The sequence below is a fragment of the Coffea arabica genome, chromosome 1e (assembly GCF_036785885.1).
Source record: "Coffea arabica cultivar ET-39 chromosome 1e, Coffea Arabica ET-39 HiFi, whole genome shotgun sequence".
Classification (NCBI taxonomy): Eukaryota; Viridiplantae; Streptophyta; class Magnoliopsida; order Gentianales; family Rubiaceae; genus Coffea; species Coffea arabica.
Genome location: NC_092311.1, coordinates 32,094,138 through 32,119,899, shown reverse-complemented (window position 1 = coordinate 32,119,899; position 25,762 = coordinate 32,094,138). Strand labels below are relative to the sequence as shown.

At 35.8% G+C, this 25,762-nt stretch overlaps 2 protein-coding genes across 24 annotated transcripts; one reads left to right on the top strand and one right to left on the bottom strand.

Moving 5' to 3' along the window:
* The first annotated feature begins 3,008 nt into the window (after nt 1-3,008).
* LOC113701852 (ABC transporter G family member 15) lies at nt 3,009-11,548 on the top strand. Its single transcript, XM_027222710.2, has 9 exons — nt 3,009-3,349; nt 6,402-6,481; nt 7,603-8,064; nt 8,621-8,743; nt 8,875-9,006; nt 9,227-9,520; nt 9,904-10,176; nt 10,272-10,379; nt 11,007-11,548. The coding sequence occupies exons 1-9, from the start codon at nt 3,028-3,030 to the stop codon at nt 11,367-11,369; spliced, it is 2,157 nt and encodes a 718-aa protein (XP_027078511.1). The 5' UTR covers nt 3,009-3,027; the 3' UTR covers nt 11,370-11,548.
* On the bottom strand, nt 9,846-19,002 carry LOC113701859 (probable GTP diphosphokinase CRSH, chloroplastic). Of its 23 annotated transcripts, none has more exons than XR_011816631.1 (8): nt 18,357-19,002; nt 16,665-17,597; nt 15,897-16,181; nt 15,285-15,442; nt 14,122-14,462; nt 13,688-13,738; nt 13,469-13,571; nt 9,846-11,396 (listed from the first exon to the last, which is right to left on the bottom strand). XR_011816631.1 is itself a non-coding variant. In XM_027222773.2 (4 exons), exons 1-4 carry the CDS (start codon nt 18,975-18,977, stop codon nt 15,335-15,337), a joined length of 1,947 nt encoding a protein of 648 aa, XP_027078574.2. In that variant the 5' UTR covers nt 18,978-19,002; the 3' UTR covers nt 15,196-15,334. The 23 variants fall into 23 exon arrangements, 1 of the variants encoding a protein (XP_027078574.2); XR_011816632.1 differs by having other exon boundaries at nt 9,846-11,295; XR_011816625.1 differs by having other exon boundaries at nt 13,469-13,738.
* Nucleotides 19,003-25,762: the final 6,760 nt, after the last annotated feature.

The window sequence follows — 25,762 nt, the reverse complement described above, 5'->3', positions numbered from 1 at the left end:
GGCTTTATTCTTGCGGGCCAAATACTGTCACTTTTCTCATCCTTGTCAAGTGTCCATGGTCTCTACTAGTTCTGCAACGTGGCGTCGCATGTTGGATATTAGGGATTTACGAAGCTATTCATAACGTGGAGACCTTATAATGGCAATTGTCATTTCTGGTTTGATAACTGGACGAGCTCAGGTGCTTTCTACCTTAAAGTGGAGATGCAGGAACATTTGTCCTTTCAAAATTTTGTAGCTGATGGTATATGGAATAGGCAGTTGTTGGCTCAAGTTTTACCATCTGATATAGTCCAGGCTGTGATGAAGGTGCCAGTCCCTTATTCTTTGTCAGTGGGTAGAATGGTTTGGACGGCTTCGTCGTCTGGACGTTTCTCAGTATCCTCGGCCTTCCAAGAGTTGAGGGAGGCCAAGCCATCCTCTTTCATGTATAGGCAGGTTTGGCATCCGCACCTACCTCAAAAAATTTCCTTCTTTATGATGCGGTTGTTGCGAGGACGGTTACCGTTGGATGATATTTTAACTAAGCTTTTTCTTCACTTACCATCCAAATGTTTTTGCTGTGTGGAGTCTAGTGTTGAAACCCGACAGCATGTGTTCATGGATGGTGAGGTAGCAAGGGCGATTTGGAAGTTTTTCGGATCTCTCTGTGGTATTACATTTGGTCAGGACCACTTAAGAGTGTATTTGGCGAATTGGTGGTACAAACCTACTAAGTCTGAGAGGTTAAAGTTTGTCTTTCGACTCTTGCCCATTTTTGTGTGTTGGAATTTGTGGAAGGCAAGGAATTCAGCAGTGTTTGAAGGAATTACCAAGGATGCCCGATCTATCTGTGGAGCAGCTTTTCAAAACTTGAAGGATGCCTACTGGTTGCAATTTGGTGAATTTAATCAGGTCAAGACTTGGCCTCAGTTCTTGGGATTGGTGGAGCGGCGAGCAGAAGTGTTTAGGATTCGTCTGGTTCATTGGCAATCTCTAGTCTTGGGAACGTTTAAGCTAAATATAGATGGGTGTTCTAAAGAAAATCCGGGTCTGAGTGGTGGAGGGGGGATCCTTAGGGATGTTTCGGGATCCTTTATCTTTGCCTTCGCAGGATGCTTTGGCTATGGGACTAGCTTGCAAGCTGAAGCTAAAGCGTTATTGCTTGGGTTGCAACTGTGTGTCCAGAGGACGATGGTCAGGCAGCTGGTTATTGAATCGGATTCAAGGTTGTTAATAAAGATTCTGACGAATAATTCCCAATGCCCGTGGTCAATTAGTGGTGAGGTCGAGCAGTGCTTCACACTTTCTAAGGGGAGTATACAATTCAAGCATTGTTACCGACAAGCCAATTAGGTGGCAGACATTCTGGCCAATGTCGGGTGTACCCTGTCTGAGTCGATCTGTCTCTATGAACATCTAAGTAGTCTCCCAGGGATAGCCAGGGGCGAATATCGGTTGGATAAATTGGCTTACCCATCTATTCGAAGACGTCGCATTAAGTAAGTTTCTTATTTTGGGCTTGTATGGATGAGGTCAGGTTTATGCCCCCCTCAGGAACTGATTTAAAGTAATAAAATTGGGACTGGCATCCCAACCCCAGCTCTGGGGATTGCCAAAAAAAAAAAAAAGAGAGAGAGAGGGGGTAAAGTGCAATAAAAAGTAGCGTTAGGGGAAAAAGGATGAATTAGACCAAACTTTGCAGCGGTTTAGTGCATTTAACCCTTTTGTCAATTATGGTTAATAGTATTCGTTGTAAACCTATCCACCTTTATTTAAAGTTTAAAAATATTGCAGTATATATTTTCTCTGCTATTTTATTTTATATTACTAGTATTACAATGAGTGTGTTTGGATTGAGATGATCTGAGATAAAATAATTTGCTTTACAAATTTCAATTACCTTTTTATCTCACATATATCATATTACAAAAAGTATTACAGTAATTATCTCAAATAAATCATCCAAATAAACTCTTATCCAGACAAACTCAATGTTTTGTGATGCCATTAGTTGGTTTTCTAATATTTTGAATCTCGATCCAACCAGTCAAATCTGTTAACCTTTTCTATTTTACTCCGGTCCAACCGACCAAACTCATTAACCCCCACATTGGACCTGTGTTTTCAAACTCGGACCGGACCGGCCGGTCCGACCGGTTAAACCGGGAACCGGTCGAGTGTCCGGTCCGAGTTGATCATCAAAACCGGAAGATTCAAAACCCGGTCAACTCCGGGTTTGATCGGTACAGAACCGGAAAAACCGGTCCAACAGGAGCTTTTGTAAAAAAAGTTCAAACTTTTTTAATATTATATTTTAGCCCCCTAAATTGTGAAAACTTATTAATATACTTCAAATATTTCATACTTTATAAATATTGTCCTAAAATTTGATGTTATTTTTCAATTAAATCCATAATTTTAATTTTAAACTTGTTAATGTTTATTAAATAATATAAATTGTTACTTGATTGTTCTAATTTCTTTGTATTTTCTTGTTAAATATATTTGAAACATCAAATATATATGAATATACCTTTATTAATATCAATATGTTATTGGATATTTTATATACAATAATTTAATTTTTAAATAATTTTTATTTATGACGTCATCCGGTTCGACCCCTATCGACCCCCGGTCGAACCCATTGACCCCTGACCCCTGACCTCGGCCGAGTCGATATCCGGTCCGGTTCTGAAAACATAGCATTGGACTAGGCTAGATTGACCAAATCTGTTAATCTTGTCTTACATTAGACTAGAATGGATTATACAAATATTATCGTTGTGACAAAAAAAAAACAAGTTTGTTTTGTTAGCATTACGAGGCATCACTAGACTTCAAACCATCTGCAAGTAATAAAAGCAAATTTTTCTCGTCACATCTTCTCCAATCTCCACTACACAAGCTTTATCACAGCATTGAATGGATTAGATGTTTGGTACCAGTATTAATTCTTATTCGACAGCAACATTGCTCGGGGACCAAAAATGAGGTGGCTTTTATCATGTGTACTGGCCATCACTTTCTACGTTCTATATAACCATGAGAGTTGTTCTTCCTCAGTATTACTTTCATGCCTTGAGGCCCCCAAAAAAGAGTTGTAAACATATGGAGATTGAAACAGCAACTGCAGCTAGGGTTAGCAATGCAGATCTTGAGAAAGGGGTTTCATCAGAGCATGATGGAGATAAAAGTGCAGCATATTTGGTATGGCAAGATCTCAGTGTTCTGTTGCCAAACTTTGGGAACGGCCCTACTAGAAGGTTACTCAATGGCCTCAATGGCTATGCTCAACCTGGTAGAATCATGGCTATTATGGGTCCTTCTGGTTCCGGCAAGTCCACCCTTCTTGATTCATTAGCAGGTCCCTCCCTCTCTCTCTCTCTCTCTCTCTCTCTCTCTCTCTCTCTCTCTCTCTCTCTGTGCAGAGTTTGTGTGCGTAAATGGGGTGCATTTAGCAGGTCACATCTTCACAGTTGTTCATGCACACAGTTGTTCTTTTACTGTGTATAATAGAACACCTGTCTGGTCATCTTTTTTGCTTTTCATTTGGCAAGTTCATCTACTTCATCTCCCGTTTTTCTACTTCAAATACTTGAAAAGATGTGGTTTCACATATTCTGAAAAGGCTGCTGTTCTTGCTCTGATGTATATAATACTGTTTTTGGTTTGACATGCTGTCTTTAAGATGCAAGAATTCAGTTGTACCCAAAGCATGGCTCCTAGATGGTAAGGATTTTTTCTTTCTTTCTTTCCTTTTTTTTTTTTTTTTTTGTATTTATCTAGATGGTAAGGTGAGGTAAAGAAGATCCCTTCTACCTAGGCATGGCCATGGTTCCACTTGGAACCGGGAACCGGACCGGAACCGAACCGTTTGGAACCGGACCAGAACCGGAACCAGAACCGTGGAACCAGAACCGTAGTAGAACCTTGGATAAAGGTTCCGGTTCTGGTTCTCTAAAAAATAGAACCAGAACCAGAACCGCCGGTTCCAGAACCGTTAAAAAATTTAAAAACAATTAATATAAAAAATAATAAAAGTAGAGACATCATGATGACCTTGGTCATCATGATGCCACCACAATTTTTGCTCTCAATTTTTGCTCTCGGGGCTCCTCCTGACTTGCACAAAGGTCCTCAGGCTCTCAACGGAAGAAAGAAACAAAGCAAAGGATAGAAAAAAAACAAGAAAGGTGGCTGCCTGCTAAATTTGACAAATTGGGGGTTAGGGTGAATTACAAGTTTACAACGTTACAATTCAACGTTGTAATTTTGTCCAAATTTTCAATACAACGTTACAAATTTGGAATGTTACAATACAACGTTCCAAATTTTTAATTTCATTTTGTCCTATAAATAAGACTTGAAATTTTATTTTCTACTACACCAAAATCAATCTTCTCTCTTCCATCTCTAAACTACTCTCAATTTCTTCATCTATTATCTATTTATTATTTCGTACTTTGTAGAATAATAATAAAATTAAAATATGATATTTATTTTGTATTTATTTTTTTACATTTTATTTAAAATTTTAAATATATTGTTATATTCGTATTAAAATTGGTAAGGATAAGAAATTAAATAAAATTGTATATAACCATACGGAACCGGAACCAGAACCAGAACCATAAGGAATCGAAATCAGAACTATGCGGTTCTGGTTCTACCTTTTTGAAGAACCAGAACCGCCGGTTCTGGAACCAGAACCAGAACCATCTTATATGGTGCGGTTCTGGTTCTACCTCTTTGAAGAACCAGAACCGGCGGTTCTGGAACCAGAACCGTTGGTTCTGGAACCGTGGCCATGCCTACTTCTACCTAATGAGAAAAACAAAAGATAAAATCCTGGATCCCAATCATTCTACTTTAACCTTCAGTTTATCATTTTTCTGTACGTAAAAGTTACATTCGAGGAGAAAAAAATTGTATCAATTTTTGTGATCCAGCTAATTCATGGGATAAAGGGTTGAAAAATCTACAATGGGTTGAAGACGACCCCATGTTTGGAACTTTTCCCAGTGCAAAAATGCAGACCTGCTCTTTAATGATTACAATTTTATTTTTAGTCATAGACAGAAGAGAAAAAAAATAGAAACTACAACTAATTCTTTTTTTTTTTAATTGCAACTAATTAATAGAACATCTTACCAAGTACTGTTATTCATAAAGTATCTCAGCTGGAATATAAAACTTTAGTCACCGACCAATTTTCCTCCACAGTATAAACTATCAATGAAAAGCAATCTAGAATAAATGCTCAACATATATACCAAATCCTGTAGAAAAAAATGTAGTGGTTTTTTGTTATGCTTTGGATGAAGTATTGTAACATCTCTTGAACTTATTTTTTTTATATAGGTATAGTTAGTGCATTTGGCATATAGGATACACATTTTTGGAAATCAGAAGAACAAAATACCTAGTATTTTCTAAGTCATATTTTAATTTTACTCTCTTTTGGCAGAACATTTATTTCCATTTTACATGAAAGTTTTTTAAAAGGAAAATAAAATAAAATTCTTAGCTATAAAGCAATAGGAAAACTGCCTTGAGATCTTCTAGATGGGTTACCACAAATTAGAGAAGAGATCTGCCTCAACTCAAGAATGGAAACCCTCATTCATTCTGTGTATGAACTATGAAGCATAGGCTTTAACTCCTGCACATGCAGCTTAACTATCCAACCTTTTGAAGCCATGCTACTTTTATACAATGAAATGGTCCGATAAAAATCTTAAAGAAACAATAATGAATCAACGGCGGACAGTTGAGGTGATATCCCAAATTAAAGGGCAACAGAGGCAGGGTCCACTGAACAACAAAATTAAAAGTGCAATTAAAATTAGAGTCTTGAAGGGGGGTGGGCATAGATGACCAGGGCATGCAGTGCATTTATATGTGTGCTTATTACCTTTCCGTTTACATGTGTACTAAATTAATGCTGGAGAATGCAAATAAGGTACTACGTCGTTTAAAGTAATTAATTCATTATTTCTATTTGAGGGGTTGAGTTAGGTTGTTCAGGTGAAAAATAAGTGCGAAATTTTGAATTCAGCCTTCTACTCACACTTGTATAGGGTTTTTTGACGGATTTTCTATGACCACTTGTTAGTACGCACAATTTATGCCAAAATTGGGTGTTACATTCGTTTCTTTTAAGTCTATGACATTCTATTTTCTCTTGCATTTAGATATTTTACTTATTCAACTTCAATTTTTTCAAAAACAATTAACATCTACTGCTACTCTTAAATGGAACTAATTAAATTTTAAGAGGCCATATGTAATTTATATGTATGTGCATGCTTGTGTGTGTGTTCCTAATTAACTATATATGTTTATACTAATATGGTTTGAGGATACATTTTATTTTATTTTTTTCTGAAGCTAATTAATGGGTGTTCCTAATGCAGGTAGGCTCTCCGGAAATCTTGTTATGACTGGAAATATTCTTCTGAATGGAAGGAAAAGGAGGCTTGACTATGGTGGAGTTGTAAGTAATAGTGGGAAATTACAAAATAAGTTCTTTGTTTTACCATCAACTTGCCATCCCACTAAATCGAAAATTTTAATAGAAAATTTGATAGACAAAATTTTTTTTTTAAAAAATTTTTGATAACTTCTTATTTCTTTTTTTACTTTCCTGGAAAAATAAAAAGACTGAATCATGAAGATTTTACCTGAATTTTTATCATAATTCCCGTATAAAGATCTTTCTTTTTTTCTATTTTTTTTTTAAAAAAATCCAACCTCGTTGGCATAAATTCAACTTCGACCTGATGAGATGATAAAACAAAAAGAGTTCAGAAAGTATTCAATTTGTCTCATATATACAAAGAGAACAGTCTTTTGCAGAAGAATAAGCCACCTCCCATACTGCCCACATGGTTAAGAAATGAATAAGAGACAACTACAATAACATAAAAAAAGTAACAATGTAACATGAAAAAAGTAACAATAATAGCTGATGACAAAAATCCCTCAAAAACTAAAATAAAAGCAAATAGATGTCTTTAATCAAATCTAAAAGATTTAAGACATTAATTCCTTTCTGCCATCCCAGTTTCCCATTCTATACAACCTTTGATAACAGCATTAAAAACTTTCAACTACACGTAGACATAGCATGTGTTATGCCCGTTACAAATCTTGAACTTTGGGCCAACTGGTTGAAAAAATTGTCCATCAATTTCTGCCTATTTCTTGTTCTTTAAATTCTTCTTTAAAAAAAAAAAAAAAAAACATTTTTACTGAGGTGTCAACAGACGACTGTGGACCTAACAAGAAATGTGTTGACGAATTATTATTCTAGCCCCTTTACCTCGATCTATTTTTGTGTAAATGAAAAGAAAAAGACTATTTTGCACATTTCTATGTTTTTTAAACACATTTGTCAACTGCCACGTTATCTTTCCAATCACCATTTTATTCTACCAATATATCACATTACAAGAATTGTTACAATCAGTAACTATTTAAAATTTGTCTAGATAATTTTCAATCCAAACGCACTTCACAAAGAGTTTATTTTTTTCAAATTTTACAAATGGATGTAGTGAAAATATTGCATTATTATGCTCTTTAATCTAATGCCTATTTTTGGACTGTCGTCAGGCTTATGTGACACAGCAGGATACATTCTTGGGAACCCTAACTATCAGAGAAACCATCAAATACTCAGCACAACTGAGGCTTCCAAGCAACATAAACAAAGATGAAGCAAATGATATCATTGAAAAAACAATCATGGAGATGGGTCTCCAAGATTGTGCTGATAATCTCATTGGTAACTGGCATTTAAGAGGTATAAGTGGAGGAGAGAAAAAGAGGCTAAGCATTGCCTTAGAAATTCTTACGCAACCACAACTATTATTTCTTGATGAACCCACAAGTGGGCTGGACAGTGCCGCAGCTTTTTTTGTGACTCAAGTGCTCAAGAATGTTGCCTGTGGAGGGAAAACAGTAATTGCTTCCATTCACCAGCCAAGCAGTGAAGTTTTTACACTTTTTGATTATCTTTTTCTGTTATCTGGTGGTGAAACCATTTATTTTGGTGAAGCAAAGATGGCTGTCGAGGTATAATATCCTTTATCTTTGTTATACCCCAATTCCTTTCTTCTTCTTTTTTTTCTTTCTTTTAATCTGTTCCTTCTTTGAATTCAAAATAGTAACATAGGAAAATTGTAAAGGTACCACACGAACAGTGACAAAGTTAGGACTCGGGCTAGGAGACCACTAAAATTTTTAAAACATATTTAATCATTATTTCAATAACAGATAGCAAAAAAAAAAAAAAAAGTTTATGTATGTGTGTGTATATACAGACATACACATATATACATACACACATATTTACATATATAAATAAATAAATATACACACATATACATATGTACACACTGATACGAATGTTATCGTACCTAACGGCATCATGTAGCCCTCATTGGACGTGTAAATTGTCCATTTACACATGGAGTAAACACGAAAAGATTAGAAAATAATTATCAAAACAACAAAAATATTATTATTATTATTATTATTTTGCTTGTTTTTGGTGAAAGATCATCTAGGAATCCAGCTTTTTTGCATTGATGCTCAATTGCTTTTTTTTTTTTTTTTTTGCCCTTTTCAGTTCTTTGCTGATTCAGGGTTTGATTGTCCAAGTAGAAGGAATCCATCTGATCATTTTCTTCGTTGTACAAATTCAGACTTTGACGATGTCAATGCTAGACTGATGGGTTCTCGTCGTATAAGTGTACGTAAATGGTAGCGACTTTACTCCCGTTATTTTCTGCTATCCAATTTTCCCATGAATACTACCATTAACAATTGTACAAGTTAAAAAGAATTGTATTATCCACTCTCCTTATACCCTTTTTTTTCCAGGAAAATTACAAGCCAAGTGGTCTTTTATTGGATATGGCAACAACAGAGATCAAGGAAAAGCTCATCCAGAAATACAAATGCTCAAAGTATGCAGCAATAGTGAAATCTAGAGTTCAAGAAATTTTAATTATTGTAAGCTTTCACATTCACTAAAACCTCCAAAGTACTGTTTTTTCCTTTTCTTTTTTTGGGGTCCCAATTGCCCAAATGGTCCATCTTAATTTGATTTAACGTGTTCAAATGATAAATCAATCCAAGAGGAAACTCTAGTTCATTGATTAGGCCAAATTTAAGTTCTCAGTAAATAGTATTGGATATTGCAAATGATGGAATGGAATTGCGACTGATACAGGTATCACAGGAAGGCCTAGAGATTGAAAAAAGGGGAGGAAGCCAGGCCGGATGGATCAAGCAATTTTCAACGTTAACAAGAAGATCATTCATAAACATGTCTAGGGATTTTGGTTATTATTGGTTAAGAATAATAGTATACATAGTGGTATCAATTTGTGTTGGTACTGTTTTTCTTAATGTTGGCACAAACTATTCTGCAATCTTGGCAAGAGGGGCTTGTGGTGGATTCATATCAGGTTTCATGACATTCATGTCCATAGGAGGCTTCCCATGCTTCATTGAAGAAATGAAGGTAAATGATCTCATTAGTTGAATTAATTATGATAAAATCATGCTAAATTTAAACATTTTCTTTTCCTCCCACTAACACATTGGTAACAATTTACAGCATTGGTTCTGATTTTTACTTGTGAAGAAATTGGAACATTGAGATTTTCCTTTCATTTCAAAACCTTTTGAAGTATATAACCCTTACTTTAAAACAAGGATTAATTACATTTAAGTAGCGCTTACCCTAATTTTTGTTTCTTCACCTCAATTAGCATGTATTAGCTTTTTTACAGGAAAAAGTCTTGTGTTTCACTTTAGCAAATATGTTAAATATAGGAAAAGTTAAATTGATTAGCAGATTAACAAACAAACTGCTTAAGATTTGCCATTTGATGTTTGAAGCAGATATTTTACAAAGAAAGACTCAATGGGCACTATGGAGTTGGAGTGTTTATTCTTGCAAACTTCATCTCTTCACTACCATTCTTGACAACAATGGCTTTCAGTTCATCAGCCATCACCTACTTCACGGCGAAATTCCGGTCCGGCTTCTTCCGTTTTCTGTATGCAGCCATAGACCTACTGCTCTCCATTTCTGTTGTAGAGGGCTGCATGATGGTTGTGGCTTCTCTGGTTCCAAATTTCTTGATGGGACTCATTGTTGGGGCAGGATTTATTGTAAGAACACTAACTTGTTCATGATCAAACATCAGAAACTTTTCACCATGGTTTCTCTCAACCCCCTTTCTAATCTTTTCTCGTGTTAATTGCAGGGAATTATGATGGCTACGGCTGGCTTTTTCTGCCCTCTGACTGAACTTCCAAAGCCTTTCTGGCGCTACCCAATGTCCTATATCAACTATATGGCATGGGGTCTACAGGTAACAAGTTTTGGAATTACACTCTGGAAGTTTGTCACAGTAATATGTTTTCTACTTTAAAACAAGACTAAAATGTAAATCTTACCCAGTGGAAAATGCTTCTAGTGTATAAAATCGCCATGTGCCAAATAGTACTTGTTCTTATACAAGTAGTACCCATTCAATACATATTAGAAGTAGCTTTTGTTGACAAGGCACTAGTTTGAGTGAGAATAGGCATTACTTGGCACATGCAGATTTCTCTTAGTTATTGCAGTTTAATTAAGTGATGATATTAGCAATCCATTTATTGTTACTGGCACTCCATTCCCTTTCCAAATTATTTTTTTTTAAGAGAACATATGAAGCAAGTCAAATGCCATTAACAATAAATGGAGCATAGATATGGCTAACCCTGTTTTTACTTTTTGTAAGTGTAATTCATGGATATTCCAAAACCAGAAAGAAGATGAGAGCACATTTATCCCCATGTTTACTACTGGATAGATTTATATGTAGTAAATGGTTCACTACTCTAAAGAAAGAAAACAGAAAACACACCTTTCATTAGGTTAAAGCTAATCAAATCCAAGAAGTCATGCAGCCGCAAATCTTGTTGATATAATATTTGTTTGGTGGATATAACAGGGAGCTTACAAGAATGACATGATTGGGCTTGAATTTGAACCTCTTCAGCCAGGAGAGCCAAAATTAAAGGGAGAATTCATCATCACAAAAATTCTTGGCTTTTCACTAGATCATTCAAAGTGGTGGGATTTGGCTGTTGTTCTAGCCATATCCATATCATACAGGATGCTGTTCTACATCATTCTCAAGTTGAGGGAGAAAGCTTTACCCATGATCAAAACAATTTATGTGGAAAAAACTCTGCAACATCTCAGCAAGAGGCCTTCATTCAGGAAGACACCACCATTACCTTTTCCATCAAAGAGACACCAAACCATCCATTCATTATCTTCTCAAGAAGGTCTTAGTTCTCCAATTAATTGAAACCAGAAGCTTTGACTATATCTTGTCCTACGATATGATTAAAAAATCACACAAACTTCACTCCAACTGACATTCTTTTTGTCTTCCAGTTGGATAGGTAACATGAAAGAAGTATATGCTTATACACCATTTGAGATAAAAAATTTTATGCACCATTTAAGGTGTTACAAACTACTAAAGTATGTGAAGTTTTCAGCATATTCTTGTCCATGCATGTTCAAAGTTTACTAATATTCTTGTATTGTTGGTCACATATCCTGTCCTCCATCCCAAATTTTTCATCACTCTTCTATAATCCAACTTGTCAGAAATAGCAAATTAATTAGATGTCAGTGTTTTTCTTTCCAATCGTGCCCAGGGGAGTATCCAGAAGAGTTAAGGTCAAAGTTAACTTTGACTTCTTTAAGATGATGAAATTTGGACAACTGAAATGGACAAGCAGGGAACTTTCAATGGGATGGAGGGCTATCAATTGATATCGATTTAGTTTTAATTCCGAAAAAGGGCATTAGGTAAAGGACTTCTTCTTGCTTTTTTATTTAGTTGACTTTTGAGGAACCTAATTTAAGAAGTAATCACTGTCCCAATCTTAAATTTTTTGACAATCGCTTTTTAAGATAATAGTTTGCCTGCTCAAATGAAGTTAAAAACAGAGGTGAAAATCAGCTTCAAAAAGTGCATTTATAGGCAGATGACCATCAACCCCAATGCTAAGTAAATTCTTGTATTGTAGATGCAATCAACGACAAGTTAAATTACAGTTTCTGACCCACAAACGTATCAAGCAGTGAAGTAGATGAGTAAGGAGTAATTTAAAAATTGTTGGTTGGTCAAGCTGGAAAGTTCAGTGTCCAGATTATTTGACCAATGCGTACAAGAAGAAGAATGCCAACCACATTGCGATTCAATAGAATCACATTTTATGGCCCAATTTTAGACAAAATTCTATCGTTAGTCTTAAAATGATTTCAATAGTATCACATTTGATGACCCAACCTTCATTGGCACCTTCTAAGCAATACAATCAATATTGGTGTTCCTTAAAAGCATCCAATCTCAAAATCACCTAAATGTTTTACTATTCTAGAACCTTGTTTGGAACCCAAGTTTTTTGCCAAGTTTGTCTGCTACAAGTTTTTTAAAAACTTTAGTTACAGTAATCTCAAAAAATTTCTAAAAATTTTTAAACTATACACTTCAAAATATTCAAAAATCTACACATTTCAAAATTTTTTTAAAAAACTTCTACAGTAAGCTACAGTAAAGTTTTAGACAAACTCCCAAAAAACTCATCTTCCAAACAGTAGACCATACAACTCAGCAATTGTTAAGTTGTCAAATCAAATCATTTATATTACTTGGTCAATCAACAGTTGTTCTCAATTGAGATGAAACTTGGTATGTTGTTCGGCCAGTGAAGATGTTTATATGTTTCAAAGGTCACTTCTGAAGCTTGGGTATATGCCAATTTTGAACTGTCAACCCTATACTACAAAGTGAATTCATTCCATTTTTCCTTTTGCACTGAACACCTTACAGTATCAGCCGCACAAACCTTGGTTAACAGGATACAAACTTGTCAGTTTTTCCAGTTTTGAGAACAATGCTATTTCCAGCTGAAACTGTGGCAATTTCCATGACAGGTCGCATACACTGATCTCTAGCTACCACAACTAGGCCGTCGCAATTTTTCAGGCTTGCAAACATACAACCCCCAAATCACTGGGAGAGGAGTCCTATGATAACTTGATGTCTATGAAGCTACATGTCTAAGACTATGAAGTTCAAATTGACATGTGATGGCATTCATAATAGTTTGACGTGGAAGGTATAGCCCAACAAATCAATAAAAAAAAAAACATATTTTCAGGCATTTCTACTCCACCCCTCTCTCTGCCACAACCAAGCAAGGCATAAACCCTAAGCTGAATTATTGAACCAGCATTTACACAAACAACAATAGTCAAGGACAGAGGACATGGAATCATTTCAGACATACTCATAATTCGAGAATCATAGACTACATTTAACAATGAAGCCACATATCTTTCTAAAGATTCTCATTACAAATATAGAAAATATCTGACATCAATGCATACCTCAAGCTTAATTGACTATTTCAGCAGCTTCCACAATTTTAGTACCTTGCTCTTTTATCACTTTAAAGCATGGGACACATTCTGCATGGACCCCAAGCACTACCTGTCATCAGAAAGGAAGTCTGTATTACATAAAATCCAACCAGAGAAATTAACCCCAAACCACTCTCATCTTGAATGAAGAACACAAAACCAAGCTAGTAGAATTGTTGCTCCTACTTCTCTTCACTCTTCCTTTTCTCCCTCTCTTTGACTCATAAACCAACAAATCTGCTCATTATTGACATGACACAAAAATTAATATCGCATTCACATCAGCATTAAAAAATAATAAAAAGACAAATTTAAAAAATTCTTTATAAAATAGTATCATATTAGCAAGAGAAACCGCATAGAAGGACAAAAAACTCTCCTCAGAAAACAAAGAACAACCAAGAGATTCCTAATGATCTAAAATGATCTTCCTCAATCTTCGCCAAAAATGAAAGAAATTAACATCTGAAAGCCATCCAGACGAGCTATAGAGTTTAACAACAGGAAATTCAGGAAATTGATTAATACTCATTGCTGTTATTTTATTAAAGAATAATTATATGAATGATCTCAAGAAGTCAAGTTGGCAGCACACCACCAGTCTTAAAAGAGAGATTTACCCATCATCAAGTTACAAGACCTTCAATCTTAAACCATCTTTCACTTCCGCATATTTTAGTCAGAATTCAATAAGATTTTATAGCTAATTTTTCTTTGCTGGACAGACCATTTTCAACTCTGACATCAAGGCTATGGATCTTCGATCACAGGTCTTGGCACTATGCGTCCGCCAAAGTCCTCTGGAAAAGTTCAAAATCAAGTCCAAATTTAAACTTGACACAGCAATTAGGTTAGTTTGGAAGAGCATACACTGAAGCAGCTGGGAAACAATGACAGTCATAAAAATCCTTTAAGGCGGTGCCTTGACATACTGCATTCTTGAAGAAAGATATCTCGCTTCCTGCAGGGCAGAATTAACATCTAATACATCATCTATGGCATTAATCATTATTCTCAGTATTGTATGGAAGAAACTAACAAAAAGTTTAAATAACTAAAGAAACTAGTATAAAATTCACAAGCCTGAAGAGCAATTGTGCATCAAGAGAAACACCTTACACATACAGGCAAATCAGAATGCTACTCCTTTTCAAATGCAAAAACACCAAGTACAAATTTCGAACTCAATCAAAACATTTCCCTCATATTCAACATTTAATTATATACCTCATACTCTGGTCTTTAACCAGTATTTTACTTGTTTTAGAGAAACTAGTAAAAAGGAACACTGTAGAGAGATAACTTCTTTCCCCCTAAACAATTAATAAACAAATGGAAATGCATTAATGAGAAGAAAACCCACAACTATAGATAAAATTACTAAATGTTATCTCTTTCTTGTCAGAAATTGAAAGAGCAATATACATGGGGTGGCTTATGGTCCACAAGTAAACATCACTGCAAGAAAAACATTGATCAGCAATAAACCCCATTCAAGAAATTGCAAAATAAAAGAACAAACAGAAGATAATTGAATCCCTGAGAATCATATATGACATAAAAGCGTATAACATGGATTCAAAATCTCTAACTAGCTCAGCCACAGAGAGAGAGAGAGAGAGAGAGAGAGAGAGAGAGAGAGAGTGCACTTTTAGGACCCTCTATTGTTAGTGGGAGGTCCACAGCTTAAAATATGAGTAAAATTCAAATCGTTCTGTTTACTTATTCATTATGACAAAAAGCCCTTCAGGGACATAGCAGCAGAGTGATTTCTAATATACACCTGTAGCTGTACAAGCAAGTCCTATTTGTTACAGACGTGTCTATGAGTTGTTAGGTGTATGCCTGAATCACACCACTGCTATCTGATATTTGGAGCTTCTCGTCTAACAAGGTCTTGTACTGATCATCTCTAGCATCTAAATTGCGCATCAATTCAGCCTGCAGGAAGAACAAAGAACATTATCAGTAACTATTGATATCATGAAATCAACTAGCTGCAGCAGAGAACAAAGTTAATTCACCATGACCTCTTCAGATGAAAATAGATGTTACTTAAACCTAATTAAACATAATCCAGCTAGGTGCAGAATGGTGCACCCAAATACTAGAAATGTTTACAAGATGCTCCCACATCAAAAGAATCCTGGTCATTCATCCTCTCTGTACACAGTTTTTTTTTTTTTTTTAACAAACATGACTTATGATTGATACATAAGCAAAGTGGAAAAGTAATTATATTTTATGGCCCCAAGCAAGATTGACAAGTACACGTGGTAGCATTCGGTGTCATGGAGCATAGCAAAACAATAAATGCACCAGCAACGCCCATGAAGAAAAGTAGTTTTCGTCTTGGTACCATCATTACCCTAAAGCAAATTTTTGCAACATGTACCTGCTTCTGAAATAAATCAAACTCATCAGAGCTCAAAGAACCATCACTATTTGAATCAAGAAGTTCCATCATCTCCCGAGCATCTTCTCCTTCAGCACCTAGCTCTTCCATTACTTCCATAAGTTCTTCAATGCTGATTTTACCATCACCATCCTTGTCAAGAAGACAAAAAACTCGATCTCTACGGTCAATCTCAAGACACCTAGTATTAGCAGACGGGAGGTCTTGCAGGCGCATTGCTGCAAATTCAGCTGCAGCTATCATGATCGCCTTGAGACGCTTTGCCTGAAGGATCACGAAGCAAAATATAAGAATATCTTAGATGTGACTGCCAATTAATTGGCTAGAAAAAAGTAATATTCAGAAGAAGTAGAACAAATGTCGTTCAATCTTCTGCAGAGGCTCTAACCCGCAGAACTGCTAGCACAAAAGAGGTGGGATAGGTCAAAGTTGGAGTCGCTTTTCTTTTATTTAAACAAGTCACAATGAAAAGGCTGGAGCATTTGAAGTAAAACCAACAGCACAACCGTTACATAAGCAGGGATTCAACGGAGATTACATAAGCAGGGATTCAACGGAGATAGCTTTAAAGTGCTGCATGCAGAATGGCATTAGTACCACTAATGTGTGGCTAAATAATTGACTTAACAGCCTAAGGAGTCTTTCTTGTTTCCATAACTATTTTGAGAAGATACGTGCTGGTTAGACATTTTATACAGAGGAAGTAAGATCAGCTCTACATCTTTTACAATAGATCAGACAGCTTACCTCTTCAGGATCAGTAAGGCCACTCTTATACAGTGCATGGGAAGCCGTACCATCAGCTGCCAACATGTCCATCTCTGCTGTCCGTATCTGTATTTCCATCATCGGTCTATGCCTGCCATTATCACTGATATCAACAACCATGTGCAAGCTCCTGTACCCATTTGCCTTTGGCCTGGCGATGTAGTCTCTTGACCGACTAGGAATCTCCTTCCATAAAGACCGAATTATTTCACGAGTTCTGTAGCATGCCTTTTCTCCAAGTTGTGATGAATTAACTTGGGAAGGACTTAAGATTACTCTCAGTCCTAAGATGTCGTACACCTCTTCAGGCTTGCGTCCATCTCTCAAAAGCTTCTTCATGGTGCTATAACGACTTTTGGAACGAGCTTTGACAGAGATATCATCAACAATTTCTGTTAATATTGGATCCGACCTCAGGGACTGAAGCAGCTGCTCCTGGTAGATGTCTAACAGATGCTCGCTTCCACTGGTCTGGTGGCTCCCCAACCATGCGTCCACATAGACGTAAGAATAAGGAAACAAGTAGCGGAAGGAAAGATCTTCCAGCTCCAGAGACAAAATGTTGGTGGACAAGGCATGAGCTAAAGGGGCATGTATCTTCATGACCTCGAGAGAAATTAATTGCTGCTGGTACCTGGGAAGGTAATTGAGATGGCGCATGGAATCAAGCTTGAGAGCAAGGTCAAGTATTAAGGCCCTGGAGTCATAGCAAGTGAGACAATATTTCCTTAAAGCAGCAGCAGAATCATCATCTAGGATTTGGACTTTCGAATAAATGTTGTTGAGGCGTAAGCTCTCGTGAAGCAAATGAGCAGTACTGGTACCAATGCGATCCTTGACTTGAAAGAAGGACATGGCACCTGCCTCTAGAACTTGTCTCAATATACCAGCAGAGATAACTTCAGCATCCATCTGTTAGGGATTGCAGAAAGGGGAGAAAAAACTGGTTACAAAGGTTTCAAGGCCCTGGAGTCATAGTAATCCTTTTGGTCACAGGAAACAACAATGACATTCAGGTGTTTTATTGTCGTTTAACCTTTTAAATGGAACTGGAAGTATCAAAAGGAAAAAGGATGGAGCTTTATATAGCAGTATTATAACCTTCGTTTTGCAAGGTCAGTCCATCAATCTCTTCTGAAACAAATAACAGTAATAATACTAGTGTACTGGATACAATTATTCCCATGAATATTATATTAATCTCTAGTTTCTTGAGCCAAAAAAAAAATTTGCACCTTTTATCTGCCTTCCAATGTTTACTAGTAGAGTTTGACAAAAACAACTTCAATGAAATACCACATTGTCTAGTCTTGTTCCTCTCACCCCAGCTTTGAGCTACTCCATTTGAAAGCTTCCCCTCTCTCCAACATCTATCTCTTTAAATACAGTCAAAAGCCACCTTCTACAAACCCACAGACCATTTCACGCCATTTAACCATTGAAGACCCATACACAAAAAGACAGACGGGAACAAGCACACTGGTCAACAACTGTCTCCATTTACATAATCTATAATATGATGAATGAATCATAAAAAAGATTAAACTATGAGTCCTGCAAGCAGGATTTCCACAATATGCTTCAAGAATAGTTAAGTATTAATTTTAAAAAAACCCAGAAATAGTAGCGAATAATAGGGGGAATAGCAAGTGATTGGAAGGGAGAGGGAACCTGAAGATCGGCGAGAATGAAGGCGACAGAGAGGGCTTTGGAGAGAGGAGGGCGGTGGCCAGGAGGGGTCGGAGGGAGGGCCTGGAGAATAGGAATTGAAAGCTTGAGAGTCTTGAAGAGCAAGCGAGAGGAGCTGGTGGAGAGATTACTACTGCAATTGCTATTGCCATTGCTGCTGCTGCTGCTGCTGTTGCTGTTGCTGGGCTTCATCATCGTCATCCGGTGAGTCAACTGATTAAATGCCCCCACCAATTCAGCCACCATCTTCCCTCCTGGCTGTTCCGGAGTGCCCACAACCCGGACTGGCACCGGAACTCCCCCTCCTTCCTCCACCGGAACTCCTCCTCCTGCTCCTGCTCCTTCAGTCCTAGCAGCTCGGCCCCGAGAATCAAATGAAACCCGTACAATAACATAATTTGGAGCTGCTCTTGTCCCTGTTGTTGTCGGGAGAAGAGGGATTGATTTCGATTTCGATTTTGTTTCCAGTAGGCAGGCGTAGTGGGGGATAGAGCGGTGACAAGTGACCCCAACCTGCATTTTTATTGGACTCTGCCACTCCACAGCTATTGCAATTCTTCCAGCATTTTGGGCAGTAGTAAGAGATTTGTGCCCGCCCAACATTCGTTAGGCTAATAATACGTATTGTGAAATGAAAGGGGAATAAATATTAGGAAAATGTTATGCGCACTTCTATTTTTGTTAATCATACTCTGACTATTATTTTAATTATATAATTTTTATTTATTAAATTATATGATAAAACAAATGATGAGAGTGTAAATAATAAATAATTGAGTGCCCTAATATTAAGTGATTAAATGGAAGGATGCGAAATAGTATATTTTGTCAAGTGGAAGGAGTAAAAAATAGTTATATAGTCACTATTATCGTCTATGTTTTGAAAGTCGGACCACACAATAAGTCGGTTAAGGTTAGGAGTGACGAGTGAATAGTATCGATCAGAATCAGATTCATCTAAAAAATCAAATGACATCATCATGATATCATATTTATATTTGAATAAATAACACATAAAAAAAGTTACAAATATATAGTTATTTTCATTTTCATCACATACACAAAAATAATTATAAATATATTAGTTGTTTCATTTTCATCACATATTTCTTACACATCAAAATTCTTAAAACATAACTAAATTACAAATCGAACAAATGATAAATAATATCAAGTACTTGAAAAGAATTTTAAATAAACATAACAATCAAGTTATAAATTAATTTGTTAATGATTCTTGAACAAAAATTGAGACATATTCGTACAAAACACACGAGCCAAGTTGCACAAAGAGATTATAAAGAAGTTTGGGAGTGCATTTTACAACTGTTCAAAACATAGAGGGGTCAAAACAATATACTAGAAAAATTTTAGACTTTATAAGGCAATTCCTTATCTTTAATCATCTTCTCCAGGTTCACCATCACACAGGTTTCCAGCAGTCCTCTCCCTTCATCTCTTCTTTGTTTCTTTTTTAATGTTTTGATGATTTCCAATTTCTGTTAACGTTCTTCAAATAGGCATGACCTTTCTCTCTATCTTTATTTTCATTCTCTTTTAGTGCCTTCCTTTTTTTTTCTCGTTTTTTGTTTAGATCTATGGATCTTTAGAAAATAACAATGCATAGATTTATAGATCCATTTTCTCTCTTCTTTTCGTGCTATTTACTTGAAACTTTTCCCTTGTGATTCAAATATGTTATCAACTAATTGCTTAAGAGATGAAAGTATAGCTTTAGGGATGAAGAAATTGCTGGAAAAAATGATATTAGCAATGAAAAAAGATTTAGAAAAGAAGAAGAAGAAAACTCGAATTTTTTCCTGAGTTTTGGACTAGCAATTTTTCAAAATAACTCGAACCGGATGCCTGGTCAGTTCTCAATTCGATCGATCAGACTAGATGGTCCAATTTGAATTTTAAAAAATAGTGATTATCAAGAACACTAAAAACTATTGTATGTAAAAGGGATTAATAAGAGTAAAATACTAATTTAGTCCCTAAACTATTTTAATAAAGTCAAAATAGTCCCTAAACATTATTATGGATCAATTTAGTCTCTTAATTATTTTTACAAAGCCAAAATAGTCATTAAACTTTATTATGAGCTAATTTAGTCTCTCAAATAATTTACTTAAGCGAAAATAGTCCCTCAACTATATTTATGTCCTAGTTTTGTCCTCACTTTGCCAATCCACTAAATGTATGAACTTTCTACAACAAGATCAGGGACATGATAGGAAATCCATTCATTTTTCTTATTTAAACAATGCAAAAATAGATATTTGTTGGGAAACAGACAAGAAAATTGAATATTATAGAAAAAAAAAAAACATAAAGCTTCTTATGAAGGAAAAAAAGAAGAAGCACATACTCAAAATAAAAATTCACATGGAATCAATTTACTCCATTAAATGAAGAAAAGAAAAACACGACAAGAGTGTGTAAACAATTTGAAAGAAATATTAACACTAAGATTATCCTTTTAAGAAATAAAGTTGAAAAAGCTTGCTTTCTATATGATTAAATTTTGTTGCAAATTTTTCGATAAATATCTATTGTTTAATAAAGAATATAGGTCGATTGCCTATTTTGCCCTTGATTGTTGGAGCAAAAAGTTAATTAGGCAAATCAACCTAAAAAGAAACAAATTGACCGTGTAAATACAGTTAAGGGACTATTTTGATTTAAATAAAATAGTTGAGGGACTAATTTAGCTAATAATAAAGTTTAAAGACCATTTTAGCTCTGTTAAAATAGTTGATAGACCAAATTAGCTTGTAATAAAATTCAAGGACTATTTTGACTTTAACGAAATAGTTTAGGGACTAAATCAATGTTGTGCTCATAAGATTAATAATTATGTGTGCATTTTTTCACACAAGAGTGGAAAAGAAAATTTGCATTCTATGATTGGGCAAATTACAAAGCATGAAAGCATAATTTTACATCTTTGGGAAGAGCAGTAGTAGTCTAATAATAACTATTATGTATCCTATGAATATCTAGGGCTGAAAATTCCAACATTGGTTGAACATCTAGTTTCCAAAGTGGGATGGCTAAGAGGTTAGAGAGTCCTTGTGACGACCGCACCTCTTCCAAGGGCATAACTTAAGGTATCAGCGGGCCGCTTGCCCAACTCTTTCTAGGACTCGATAACAAACCATAGAATCAAACCCCAATACCCAACCTTATCACAAAATACGCTAAATAGAACTAATACATATGATTGTTTGCCAAAGCAACTTAAAATACAAAAAAAAAGATTTTAAACTTACAATTCCCATTCAAAACAAAATAGTACCCTAATCACTTAATCTAACTAAAAACAAAAGTTAAGTGCTAAATTTCCAAATCACGAACCAACTCTGCTAAGAAAAATAAAAGGAAAGGCATGAGCTTGCACCCAGTGAGGTTTAAGAAGGACATGCAATTTAAGAAAGCAAATAATCACATATTTAAGCCAACAAGAAATATAAATGAGAGATTTCATATGAGCACATCATTAAAATCAATATAACAATCATGAAGGATACTGAACACTGGCCAACACTTGATCAATCAGTAATTCAAGTAGTTAACACTCCGTCAACTTTCATGTCCATGTAGAATCACCACTTCACGCCGCTCTGTCCACCTTTCACCCCTTACCGGGCCCGCACGCCAATAAAATTTCAAGAATTGGTATTACTCGAGTATACCCAGGACAGGATGGATCCAACACATATACATTGCCCAAGGTTTGCTAATTGAGTTGACCAAACCCTTGTCGGCTCAACCTCGAATAACTAGCCGTTGGATTTTGGGGCCCCTACATATCAATAATATCATATCAAGTTCACTTATAGCAATAACAATTCAATAGAGTCAAGTGCGATAAAGTACACACTCGCCCGTTCATAAACAACTTCAAAAGAATGACAGTTCATAGTCATATCATTCTCAAACTCATTAACATATCAAACATTTATATAGTGCTACCATGCACTTAGAACACTCACCAAATAGCACTTAAGCGTCTACAGAAGGATCTCCTACACGCTCAAATTGCACCCTAGCAAACAATTACAACATATAAGTGAACCCTTAGTGTTCACTAAATCAACTCACTTAAGTATGAAAACTTTGTTTTCAAATTAGTCGACTTTAGTGTCCTAGACACTTCAACCCATTTAGGTTTTAATATAGACAATTCAAGTGAAAATACAACTTTCCAATAGGGGAAAAGCATTTCAAAAGTTCAAACAAGACTTTCCACTTTTACAATTTTCTAGCAGGCAAATCATAGCAAAAGTTCACTTTTCAATTACTTTCATTCATAGCTTTTGTCCCAAAATCATCTTATACACAAGAATCACAGTTTAATAGGGTTTCTTGAACTAAATCGACCAAAATTTCCTGAAAACAAGGATCTATAGTCAAATCAATCTATAAAATTGTCAACTACTAAACTTTTGGACAAAATCTTACTTTTCCCCCTTTTTAACTTCAAAATTTGGATCCAAAATCATTATATATACCAAGATCAAGTTCCAATAGAACCTTTTGAGCTAAAATCCATCCAAAAACCGTTTTTAAAATAACAAAATTAATGTTGGAGTTTTAGCTCACAATTTCGGCCAATCTTAGGCCATTTTTCAGCTTTTTGTAACCTTGCTTGTCCCAACAAGATAACCCACAAAACCACTTCATTTTTCCACAATTTTTTGAACATACTTCAACCAACATACATAGAATCAAGTAGCATCAATTCTCCTAAAAAAATTTCTGATCAAGTGTACAAACAAGCCTCAAATTCAAGGAAAGAAAAGCTGAAAATTTTGCCCATGATAATTGGCCATCTAAACCAAAAATTTCAGCATACATACTCTTCAATTTTCACCAACAATAATCATAAATCATATTCAAATCCTCAAGGGTTTCATCAATCATTAACCCTAGGATATCAAGAGACAAAAATCCACCATAAATCACACTCAAATCCTGAAGGGCTTTATCAATCATTAACCCTAAGATATCAAGAGACAAGATTCCACCAATTTCTAGCCAAATATACCAAGATTTAAGTGAAATAAGATCATTGAAATATCTAATACTAAACTTCCATAAAACTTTCAAATACATCATAGATTTTTCATAAATAGCATAAATCCACCAAGATTTAGTCCAAAGTTGCTTGAAAAATAAACGAATGAAGTAGATTAGCCACTTACCTCTTCAAAGTTTCAAACCCTAGCAAGATCTACCCAAGATGATGGCAAGATCAACCCCTAAGAGCTTCTTTCTCCCAAAATCTTTCAAAGGTGCAAGTAGGTTGGTGGAAGAAAGCTTGGATCTTCAAAATTTTCAAGAAGAGTGAAGTTTTCTCTCTCTCTCCCTCTCTCAAGTTCGGCCAGCCAAGGAGAAGAAATGAAGGTCTCTTGGTTGTTTTTTGATCTAAAATACTAGTCACAAGAAAGGTTTCTCCAAGTCAACTTTGAATAGTGTCCAATAGTGTTGTGACGACCCCACCTCCCCCTAGGGCGTACCCTAGGGTTTAGCGAGTCGCCTACCCAACTCTCGCCAGAACTCACTCACTCGTATCTCAAGCATACATCCATAGACGATATATAACATCGCAATTCAAACTTATAATATACAAGGATGCACAAACCAAGGTACAAAACTTCTATATACCCAAATACTTCAAAGTGTATGCAATTCAAGTACAAATTGCCCTAGTCGAGTGATAGCGCGAGTACAAGTCAAAATTTAAAACAGCTAGACTACGCTAGTCTGTACACGTCTCACACCTCGCTCGTACCCCTGTAAGGAAAACAAAACTAATGGAGTGAGCTAAAACTCAGTGATGTTCCAAATATCAAATTGTCCATCAAATAAAGTAAAAGTAGTATGATAGTGAAATAGCGAGCAAAACAAGTCAAGAAATGAGTAATAACACTTCATATAGCCAAACAATAAATATTCTGCATTTCACATATAAGGATACAGTTGCTCATATATCGATTCCACCATAGCTTGATCGATAGGTAGTTGACATTCCGTCAACTTTCAAGTAAGATAACTAGTCCAATAGAACACCACTTAACTCCAATCTCCGTCCACCGACTAAACCCCTTACCGGGCCCGAACTCCACAATAAACACTGGCAGTAATACTCGAGTATACCGCTTAGTCAAGGAGATAACACTCCGCTCCACATCACTAACTACCCAGGGTTCGTTATCTAATCGACCAGACCCTTGCCGGCTCGACTCGACTAACTAGCCATAGGGTTTTTGGAATTCCAGGTAAGATATAATTCATATGCATGTATATCAAGTCAATTGAAATCGATGAACAAGGATAAATCACATTAGGGCAAGTGCGTAAAGTACACTCTTGCCCTATCAAGTCACTTATGTATCATGTAATAACATTGGTCAAATGTTAAACACAAATGTCAAGTTCAATCAGATATTTGGAAGCACTCACCAAAATGTAGTGCTTCTAGTGATCACTTCTAGGTTGTACTCCTGGTTTGGAGTCCAAATCTGCGATAAAACATTGTTTAAGAACTTTGAAAATCGACTAAGATTCGATACTTTAACGTTTCGTTTAACAAGAATCAAGTAATTGAAATTTATTTAGAGAATATTCGTAAAACTCTTGCTCGCTTTTCAAACTGTAAGACTTGGTAGCAATTATACCTGAAAATATCATTTGAGTCGAAAGAACGAGAAAAAACGTATTTCTATTAGTCGTTATTTCCATTTTTTCAAGGGTACAAGGTCGGCCAAGTTCCAACTTATATACCTCAATAAAAGAAGATGCAAATATCCTAGATGCTTCAAGTGATATTCGTTCTCAAATCCTTACGCAAATCGCGAGTATATCTACCTAACCCTCGAGCGCAAATTTGGGCAGCACGCCCTTTGTATTTACCTATTTTCTAGTCATTTATGATTTCATTCTTTTCCTCAATCAGTCCTAAAATCACACGCAAATAGTCTCATTACAATAGCCGTTCAATAGGCTCAACGTCATACAATTACAAAACCATGCTACAGAAATGACCGGAAATAAGGTTTAAGGCAAAAAGTAAAAGACAGGTTCGACGTCTCTTAGCGTATCGGTCACAACCGAAGCTACGTTTATCGGATTGGGGTGCAATTTATACCATTTCGAAGTTAAGACAAAGGGCTACAACTCTGATGAAGACCACTCAATCCAGTTCATAGTGTATCCAAGTCAAATTCATCGTTTACAGAACCAGAATTTCACCTTCAGGCTGGTTAACAGCGCTGCGTTCAACTGACAATAACTCAGGCTACAAAAGTTCGATTGAGGTATTTTCAGAGGTGTTGGAAAGTTAAAACATAACACTACAACTTTCATGTTTTGACCAAATG

What these genes read in the sequence shown, in the direction of transcription:
- LOC113701859 (XM_027222773.2), bottom strand. Translation starts at nt 18,977, where the DNA reads ATGTTGGGCGGGCACAAATCTCTTACTACTGCCCAAAATGCTGGAAGA. An exon ending in TCATTCTCGCCGATCTTCAG is followed by an intron (nt 17,598 to 18,356) that starts GTTCCCTCTCCC and finishes AATCCCTAACAG; the next exon opens with ATGGATGCTGAAGTTATCTC. An exon ending in GCCTTACTGATCCTGAAGAG is followed by an intron (nt 16,182 to 16,664) that starts GTAAGCTGTCTG and finishes GTGATCCTTCAG; the next exon opens with GCAAAGCGTCTCAAGGCGAT.
- LOC113701852 (XM_027222710.2), top strand. Translation starts at nt 3,028, where the DNA reads ATGAGAGTTGTTCTTCCTCAGTATTACTTTCATGCCTTGAGGCCCCCA. An exon ending in GGCTTGACTATGGTGGAGTT is followed by an intron (nt 6,482 to 7,602) that starts GTAAGTAATAGT and finishes GACTGTCGTCAG; the next exon opens with GCTTATGTGACACAGCAGGA. An exon ending in TTGTTGGGGCAGGATTTATT is followed by an intron (nt 10,177 to 10,271) that starts GTAAGAACACTA and finishes TGTTAATTGCAG; the next exon opens with GGAATTATGATGGCTACGGC.